This window comes from Sturnus vulgaris, chromosome 7 (assembly GCF_052056855.1).
Source record: "Sturnus vulgaris isolate bStuVul1 chromosome 7, bStuVul1.hap1, whole genome shotgun sequence".
Classification (NCBI taxonomy): domain Eukaryota; kingdom Metazoa; phylum Chordata; class Aves; order Passeriformes; family Sturnidae; genus Sturnus; species Sturnus vulgaris.
This window is the reverse complement of record NC_142249.1, coordinates 5536654-5546371: the sequence shown is the minus strand read 5'-3', so window position 1 is coordinate 5546371 and position 9718 is coordinate 5536654. Positions and strand designations below refer to the sequence as shown.

Genomic DNA, 9718 nt, shown 5'->3' with positions numbered 1-9718 from the left:
CAGGGAACACGGTTTTAAGGAGAAAGGTTTTGTGGTTGATTTTTCATTCGTTTCTGAGCTCCTACAGCTCCACCTGCAGCTCATTCCCGAGCTGTGCCTGAGCAGCAGAGCCTGCCTGGGCTCCTCAGGTGCTCTGGATCGGGATACGCCCTTGGGAGCAGGCCGGCAGCAGGGGCACTGGCCCACAATTCGCTTCTCAGAGCTCTCCTTTTCAAGGGGAGAAGAACAGTTAAAAAGGGAACGATAAGGAACACCAGAGTGTGCTAACTCGAGTCTTTCACACTGTGCACACGTCTGCTTTCCCGAGAGGAACAGAACAGCTCTCAGGCCAGAGAGCAAGCTCTTCCCCAGCTATTCTCACCTCCCTACTGCCAGGGCCGGGGGACAGAAACAGCAGCTGGGAATGACGTGCAACAGCAAAGCCTGGCACTGCTTCCACCCTGACAGAACAGGAGACACCAAAGCTGGGGCCTCAGCTGCAGCACCGGGACCAAAGGCAAAGCACAAAGCCACGGCTCTGCCACTGAGAGGGAGCAGAACAGGTCTGGAAACAGCACAGCACCGCCCCAGCTTTTTTGAAGAACAAATTTTAACCTTTATTGACAGTAAACAAAGCTGCTCTTTTGCAGCAGCAATTGCAGCAGGATCTAGAACAGAGTACAACAAAGAGACTAAGTATAGGTGAGCTCTGAGCACAATCACCCTCTCTTACATGGATTACATACTTGGAAAATGGGGATTCTTTTTCTCCCCATCATTTACTAATGACGTGGCCATTTCACACCTCCCTCATGATGAAAATAAAAGTTAGTATAAGTCATCATCTCCCACACAAAACAACAGGATAAAAATACTGCAATAAGAACAATTAGGACTGCAGAGCCCATGCACGACTGGAAAACCAAATAATTACTCCACAAGAAGGCACAACACATTTCAAGGCTGTTAAAACCTTAGTGACTGAAAATGCTTCCAAACATAAGATTTTAATTTTTTGGGGATGAGCTTCTGTCCCTATCAGCAGTCCTGTGAAAGTCAGACAGGGGATAATTATGAAGATTTTTCCTTTTTGCAGGAAACCTGGTAGTGGCACTGCTGGGAGGTACCTGAAGCAAGCAGAGCACCAAGCTGAGCAGGAGACCAAAACAAGCACAGACAGACACATCTCTGGAATTCTGGGCTGTGGTTTTAGCAGGTTCACCTTGCTGCAGCTTCCTGCAGTGCCATACGATTGTGCAAAGGGATCGGTGTGAGAAAACTACGAGACACAATCTGGTTCTGTCAGGTTTCCAGCCCCCAGACAGAAACCATCCGTGTAGTGGCCCAGAAGGGAGCCAGCGCTGGGATTTCTGTGTGAGGCTACACAAGGCCTGGCCGTTAGGTGTCAGCTTTGTACCAAACGTGTGGCAGTGCCCTCCACAAAGCTCATCAGCCAAGCAGGTCACTAATTAAACCACCGGCACATCGAGTTTTATAAGTGCGACCTGTTTTACAGCTCCCAGTCCTTACAAACCACTGCTCACGGACCTCCTCTGCAGGGCTTTAGGCTAAGTTAATCTAGTCAGGCTGTAGAGCTACACAAATTCACGTGGGTTTATTCCCCTGTGGGCTGGAATATTCACCATTTTCAGTGCTTCTCCTGCTGAGAACAGCACATCGATCTCCTCAGGATGGCAGAGGTCTTTTCCTCAATAGAACTGATGGCCATGCCACTCAGGACACCTTTGTTGATTTTCCTCACCTCCTGCACAGCCTCCACAATTTCATCTCTGTGGGAATTAAAGAAGTAACTGGTAAAATCACATTTAGCAATTAGTTACCATGGATATTGGCTCCATTACAAATTAGGGCTGAAAAGAAACCCAAATATCTCACTTGCTAAACTCTGGATGCCTTTCTTGAAGTCTCTTTACTAACTTGGTAAAGCTGCTCAAGTTCAGTGCGTAAGGAGAAACAAAGATACCAGATGGGTTAACAGAGGAACAAGTGGATGTTTTCAGCAGGGAATTCTCCCCAGGATCCTAAAATTGCATCAAAAGAAGGAAAAAAATGCATGGATTAAGGTAATACAACACCTCTTTCCTACAGATAAATATAAAATCCTAAACCCACAGAATGGTTTGGGTTGGAAAGCACCTTAAAACTCATCTTATTCCTGCTACTTTAAATTAGATCCAATTACCACTTCCCAAAGGACCAGCGTGTTTAAAGGGAAATCCCCAAAGACAGTAAATCTGTGTAGTTTATGAGAGCAACTCCAGCAATTAGTGATTTGCCCTTTACTCTCAAGGGACCAAGCTGAGCCAATACAAAACACTGTTTTATACAGACGTTTCTTAGATTTATGCTAAAAAATCCAATTCCCACCTATTATTCCAAAATCTCTCCTGTATAAAAGCATATGACATTTACATTAAAAAACAGGTGTTACAAGGTGAAAAATCTAGTGCAAATGGGTAAAGTCCAAACTGTCCTAGGATTAAAAAAAACAAACAGCTGGAGTGTCATAGTTTGATGCAGGGGCAAAAGAATGGTGCTTTCACTCTTCTGCCACGTGTCAGAAATTTATTACCTATACATAACATATCTTACCATCCTAACATAATTTTCTATCTATTAAATGTTATGAGACAAGATGATTTAAGGCTCTTAGTCTGCCACACAAAGGAGTGTTAGTAATAATTATTTACCTTTTGATTATCTCCAAGCAAAGAATGTGCCAACTCTTGGGTAGGTGAATTCAGATCAAGGCACTTGGCAGTAAATGTGGAGTATGAAAGAAGCCTTAAAGAGGGAAGAAATTCCTTCTACAAATTAAGAACAGACCTACCTCAGGCACTGAGGGTTTTGGGCCATCACCATGAACAGAAGAATGTTGATTCCTACTCCCCACTGTCTTCATTTCTAATAAATGTAAGAAAGCAAAGAGTTACTAACTGTTCTTGAGCTGACATCTCTGCAGATTTTGGAAAGCCTAGAGAGAAAACCTTAGAAGAAACTAAGGGAAAGAAGAGAATCTTCTAACAGAAAGTGAGTGTCCTGAGAAGCACAGCAGTCCAGTTAGTGGAACATCTTTTCCCTGAGTGTTTCCTGAGATTTTAAGAGGCAGAGGAAACACAGCTCTGAAGCAATAGTGCCAGTGCTGAAGGCTGGTACAGAGAACCCCCAACCTTGTTGATGCCTTCAACACCCACCTCTGTGACTCCAGTCTCCAAACACAAACCATCTGCATCTCACTCAAGAGTCCAGCATGAGAATAAAGCACAAAAAGGAGAAAAAAAACCGGTAAGGTTTCCATCTATGTGACTGGCTGGGCATTTACTAATTTGAGTACAAGCACTGTAGGGGAAGTTTTCAAGGAAAAATATGGATGAATGAAAACGGCTGAGTACAAGGATTCACTGTTAGTGAGTGAGAAAATGAATCTGAAAACCCAGCTGGCATTTTTTCCAAGTTTATTTCTGCTTGGAGAAGGAGCAGAGCACTCCAATAATAAACACCATTGTTTGGTTTATCAGCTTAAAGCACACTTTACCTCCTGAGCCAGTGGAGTCTTCCTTTCCTTGTTGCTTTCTCGTTTCTCTGCACAGTACTGAAAAATCTGCCACTGACAAGTCTTCCTTAGCATCAAACCAATACTCACTCCCTTCCTCATTTTTTACACAGCCTTGGCAGTTGGGATAAAATTTAAGTGTTAAAATTCAAACCACAGTATGCTACATAAATGAGTATCAAACTTCTGTGCTGAAGAGCATTTCAGCTGCTCACATCTCTTGGTATTACATTTCAAAGAGGTGACATTACTAGCTTGGCATTCTAATTTAAGCAGAATTTTTTTTCAAGATGTAAGTAATAATATAGAGCTATTATTACTTATCAATAAATTTTGATAGCTGATATATAAATATTCCATCACAGAAAGGGCAGCTGTGTTACCATATATATCTTTTACACAGGGTTTCTTTCCTCCCCTGACAACTTAGCTCACAAATAAAGGATTCTTTTTCACTAGGAGCAGATCACTTACCATGTTCCAGAGCCTGATCTTTAGGTTGTTCTTGCCATGTCTCAGGGGAAGCAATATCACCTGGGTGATGACCATCAGCCTGTGACTTCTCCTGCAAACACATCTCAGTTATATCACAGCACTCCCACCTGATTACAAGTTATTTTTCAGACTATCAGCCCACAAAGCGGGTGAGCTTAAAGCTCATCTGCCCATCATCCTCAAGGAACCCCCAAGTTATTTTATTTTGAAAGGGCAATTAAAATTGTGAACATATGAGCTGCATTTGCAATTAGTGGCAGAGGATCCCAGGCTGAGAGCCCTGATCACATTTGCAGATACCTAAAAAGAGAAAATGCTTCTCAACATGACCATCTCCAAAACCCAGGAGTAAAGAATTCCCTACCACATTGGCAGAAATCCCCTTTTCTTGCCCTTTTGTTTCTTCCAAGTCAGCTTTCCCTTCACCTGAAAGATCACTAAAACACATCCAAAGATTTAATACAAAATATGGGACAACAATTTTAAGTTCTACAGTAATTTAAATATTTCCAGAAGCTCACAGTAAAATAAACCTACTTAATAAATCTCAGCTTTTTTCACTGTCTCTTAATGGTTTTCTGTGTGATGTTCAGATGTATTCCTTACAATCTGAAATACCTGTGCAATTTTTACTAATTGTCTATAAAACAAAATAATTGCCTTTACTTTTTCTTGATTAACTTTAGCAGATTTCAAACAGTCTCTAGCAGTTTACCCAATTCAGTATAAACCTACTGCCAAATCTGTTTTCATCTCCACTTACAGAAAGTCACTGGACATGGTTCCTGAACATGTTCTATCATGTACCTGCCTGAAATATGAAGTTATTTTTCTATCATCCTTCATATCTCAATGATAATCTTAGCAAAACAGCTTCATATTATCTCTTAATATTATCTATATGCTTACTATTATCTCTGCTGGCAGCAAAGTCTTTCTGGGTTTTTGTGGCCTGAGATTTTTTGGGTTTTTTTCTTGTTGCTTGGTTTTTAAGACTGATGCCATTATAACTGGAGACAAAGATTTTTAGTAGTGAAAGCAGGGAAGAAGGAAAATGACCTGTAAATTGAAAACTTTTACTATAAAGATGGTAAAGACACTCCCTGGTTTGCATACCAGAACACCACAGAGGGAAAATACCCTTAAAATAATTGTATCCACATGGCAATGCTGATCTTTCAACCATACAGCCTTAAACAACAAGATGCATCCTAAAATAAAGAAATTATAGGTTTAACACCTTATAAACTCATTCCTCACTGAACTTAGTAAGTACAACAACAAATGAAAGCTACTTACTCAGAGTAAAGGCTCTTTCTGAAAAACTGTCAAAAAAAAAAAAAAAAAGAGATTTATCTATAATTATCTAATTATAAAACAATTTGTATTAAAAACATGAAACAAGTAAGCAATTACCTTGGAGGGGATGTAAAAGGAAGAGACTGGGGGAAACTTCAGCTCAACTGACAGTGGTGGAAGTTCATTTAAAGGTATGCCCATGTTTATCTCCATTCTCATTTTTCTGTAGTTATTGTCCAGCTCATCCAAAACCAACAAGAGAGATGAATATAACTCAGTCTTCGCCTCACATCTATTAAAATATGGGTAAGAAAGCAACATCAACTTAGACATTTCATTGATTTTACAGCTTCTGGAGACGCCCAAAGATTTTACAGAGTTTAAAGATTCCTCTGCATTATACCAGAACACGAATTAACAACTGTATTGTGCATCACTTGGGTTTTATTCCTGGGAAAAAAAAGCAGGATTTTGGAACTGTCAATGCTACCAAAAAAAAAAAAAATTAAGGCTGGAAATAAGATTTGGGGATCCTCTGGACTAATTATAAACACTCCTAGAAGCTATGGATAGAATCTAGCAGTGCCATTTAGTAATTTTTGCCTGATAACCAGTTACCCATTTGATTTTGAAGGACATTAAAGCACGTGCCTCCCAAAACAGGTGTTTTCCTCCAAAGCCAGCTCATAAACCTTCAAGCAGTGCTGGTAGCACATCTCATAATGGATGGCCAGGAGCTGCAGCTCTGCTTCAGCTGCTCTCTGCAGGACATTCTGACAGCAGCCTGACGCAGAGTTCTTCCCAGTCTGCTTGTTGGGATGTTCTGGCCTTTAAAATAATAAAAACAACAACAAAATATTTATTCCAGGGCTTCAGGATTTTGTTTACGTTCGCAGTGTTTTATTTTGAAGCTTGCCAGAAGCATTTCTGATATGATTTAAGGAAAATCCTACTTAGCCAACAATAACGATTGAAGCATTACAGTTTTGTTAGAGAGCTGGGAACTGTACAAGCATCAACATAATTTCTATCCAAAAAGTGAAGTTTTAAGAACAATAAGAAATTTAGCAACGTTGTGGATCTGCGAATGCACTTACTTTGTTTCCACACCCATGAAATAATTTAGGTTGGAAAGGATCTGTGGAAGTCTGCAACTACAGAACAAGGCTGCTTTGGTCTTTGTTCAACTTCAACAGATCTTCAGCTCACTCTTCTCAGCAGGAACTGCTGCCCAGCAAGCTTTTAATACCATCAGCTTTGCCAACACACAGACAACCTTGAAAAAAAACTCCATCCAGAATCTCAAATTCCAAAACCCAGAACAACCCTGGACCCACCTGTTGGTGCCTGCCTTCCAGTCACAGATACACAGATGATCATATGATTCCTGCTTTCCAAATTAAAAAAAAAAAAAAAAGTCCAAAGTTACAGATTAACATCCAGACAAAGCTAAAATTAACAAAAGTTCTGTCTATCAAACTGCTTTGGTGGCCTTTCTTATTTAGTGTCCATTACCTGCACGTGTGAGCCCTGAGCTCTGAAGGACCATTCTGTGTTGGAAGCAGCATCCACGGAGGTTTGAGCCAGCCACGCCACGGGTCGAGTCTTGCTCATCATGGTTACCTCCGTGTTCACTGCCCTGGAGCACAGACACATCGGGACACTGCTGCTTCTCGTCGGGAAGCCAGCTCTGGAATCACCCACAGCCTGCACAGCTGCAGAGACACCGGCAATGCTCCTCGGGGCTTCACCGCGCTCCGACCTGCCAGCGCCGGGGCTCCCACTAGAGGATTTATCTGCAGCTTCCATGGCAGCAACGGGATTCTTGGTAGGGAGGATTTCAGGGGCTGGAAATTGGGTTTCAGCACCCTCTGCAGCGCTGTCAGCACCGCTGGCACCACGTGTGCACACCGCAGGTTTTTCACAGCTGCTGAAATAGGAGGGCTCTGCGTGTCTGCAGAGCTGGGCATTTTCTCTGGGGGGCAGGAAAGGAATGTCTGGCTTCACTGCGACGCTCTGGGTGGGTCTTTCGCTCTTTCCAGGCTCTTCCTCCCCTGCTGTGATCTGGGGTGGCACCTTGTCACCCATCAGTGGCACACCCTTCACCTCTGCATCCTCCCCCTGCTCAGAAAACTCACAGGAGTTGTTCTTATCCTCCTCATACTCCTCGTGAGCACTGAGATACTCCAGCTGCGAGTCTTCACCTAAATCTTCACCCAAACAGGAGGTCTGGGTGAAGCAGCTCCTTCTGCTCTTTTCCACTTCCATGGCACCAACACCCTCTCCTCCTCCAGAATCCACACAACTCACTGCCACTGCAACCTCTCAAAGTCACTGGTTTCACTCTTCCTGCCTTAATAAAAATTAAGAGAAGTTCAAGATGCTCCGCGGTATACAAAAGGACAAAAAAATACATTAAATTAAGCATCCTATTTTTACCTGCTGTGGCTATTAGAGCAGGTAGGAATTCTACAGCAGGAAATCCTAAGGAAATCCCAAGAACTCATTTCTGAATTGGTGGAATCCCTGCTGATACACAGTGAGCTGATTACATCATACAGTACACAAAGTGTTCAAATAAAGGTTAGTTATATTAAGGAAGAGGTGAACTTTGAGCTCCGTGCCTCCCAAAAACTGAAAACCCTTTGGGTGTTGGACAAGGGGGAAATTAAAGCATATTCCTCTTAATTCTGGCAAGCAAGAAGAAACCATTACCAGGGACAAAACCCTAAGAAAACCTGAGAATCTTTACAACCAGAAAGTTGTAAAGAAACACGGGAAGGTCATTTAGCAATAGAAGGAAACTGAACAGTTCACCAGACGAAAGCAGTACACCTGCTCTGAACTTGCAGCAAACCCAATTTCCTAACAAGCACCAAGAAAAAGTAGAGAAAGGGCTTAGGGATGGAAGATGCTCTTTGTGAAGCTTATTTCTTAGGAATATTGCCAATTCTTCTCTGCCTTCCCTCAGAAGCTTCTAACAAAGACAGGAATACATAAAAAACATTAGCCATATTTCTCAATGTCTGCTTTCCAAATGACTTAAATGACACATCCCAATTTCAGTCACGGTATCTGACAGCCCTTCCCGGGGGGAAGGCACTAAGGATTAATGTTCAAATATTCAAGCCTTCCACTATCCCTTGCTTCAAGCTCCATCCAACCTGGTCTAGAACACTTCCATGGTTTAATTATACACTTCGACAGTTATTTTTGCCTCAAAGCCGTAGTCCTTTTTTACTACATTAACCTTACCTTCACCCATTAATTGAAGCTTTGAGCAACTCCGCGGAATTAAAAAGCTGAACGCCGCCAAAGCACATCCCAGATGCCTGTACAGAAATCACATTATTATCACAGAGAAGCGACTTTTCCCCCCTCACTTTTCCCTTGAGAACAAGCACCGATACACCTCCACGCCCCAGATAAGGAACAATAACCCTCTCTAGGGTCGCTGCTAGTGACACAACCAAACGCTGAACCACAGCCGAGCTGAGCAGCGCTGCTGAGGGCGGGAGAGCCCTGAGGGCAGCGCGGGGACTCCCGCTCGCCCAGAGAGCGGGCTGGCTGAGGGAGGGGGAGCCCTGAGGGCAGCGCGGTGACTCCCGCTCGCCCAGAGAGCGGGCTGGCTGAGGGAGGGGGAGCCCTGAGGGCAGCGCGGTGACTCCCGCTAGCCCAGAGAGCGGGCTGGCTGAGGGAGGGGGAGCCCTGAGGGCAGCGCAGTGCTCCTCGCTGCCGTCATGCGGGAGAATGGGGGTCTCACCACAGCTCCAGGCCAGGCTGAGGCGCGACCCCGGAGCCCGCTCTCGTCACCGCCAGCCCGCGCCTCACGGCGCCGCCACGCACGCGCCCAACACCCGCCGGCGCACCCCGCGCTCATTGGCTGCGGCGCGCAGCGCTCCGACGCCTGATTGGCCGGCGCGGAGCCCGCTCTCGCCGCGTGCACCTTCTCCCGCCTTCCCTCAGAGGCGGAGCCGCCATGTCCCCTTGCAATCGGTATATACACCTTATACCTCTAGTATCGGTACAGCTGTAGCCCCTTAAAGGCGGTGCCGCCATATTAATCCAGAATCGGTACCAGTGTATCCCCTCAAAGGCGGTGCCGCCATATTACCTCAGGAGCAGTACCGCTGTGTCCCTCACGGCTCCCCCCTCACGGTCCCTTCTGTCTCCTCACGATCCCTTCTGTTCCCCTCACGGTCCCTTCTCTCCCCTCAGGGACCTTTCTCTGCCCTCACGATCCCTTCTCTCCCCTCACGGTCCCTTTTGTCCCCTCACACCTCTCCCGCCGAGCACTGACAGACCAAAGCGCAGCCGCCCTTGTACAGCAAATACAGAATCACAGAATTATCCTGAGCTGCAAGGGACCCA

The 9718-nt window shown here is 44.5% G+C and overlaps 1 protein-coding gene across 3 annotated transcripts; it reads right to left on the bottom strand.

Annotated features, from left to right (window-relative positions):
• Positions 1-571: 571 nt before the first annotated feature.
• RBM44 (RNA binding motif protein 44) lies at positions 572-9209 on the bottom strand. Of its 3 annotated transcripts, none has more exons than XM_088167644.1 (13): positions 9111-9209; positions 8603-8679; positions 6863-7700; positions 6685-6734; positions 5999-6175; positions 5465-5639; positions 5348-5373; positions 4413-4485; positions 4028-4118; positions 3536-3667; positions 2831-2904; positions 1876-2021; positions 572-1769 (listed from the first exon to the last, which is right to left on the bottom strand). In XM_088167644.1, exons 3-13 carry the CDS (start codon positions 7613-7615, stop codon positions 1628-1630), a joined length of 1839 nt encoding a protein of 612 aa, XP_088023770.1. In that variant the 5' UTR covers positions 7616-7700; positions 8603-8679; positions 9111-9209; the 3' UTR covers positions 572-1627. The 3 variants fall into 3 exon arrangements, with proteins under 3 accessions (XP_088023770.1, XP_088023771.1, XP_088023772.1); XM_088167645.1 differs by lacking the exon at positions 3536-3667 and adding an exon at positions 3195-3236; XM_088167646.1 differs by lacking the exon at positions 3536-3667.
• Between the last annotated feature and the right edge of the window lie 509 nt (positions 9210-9718).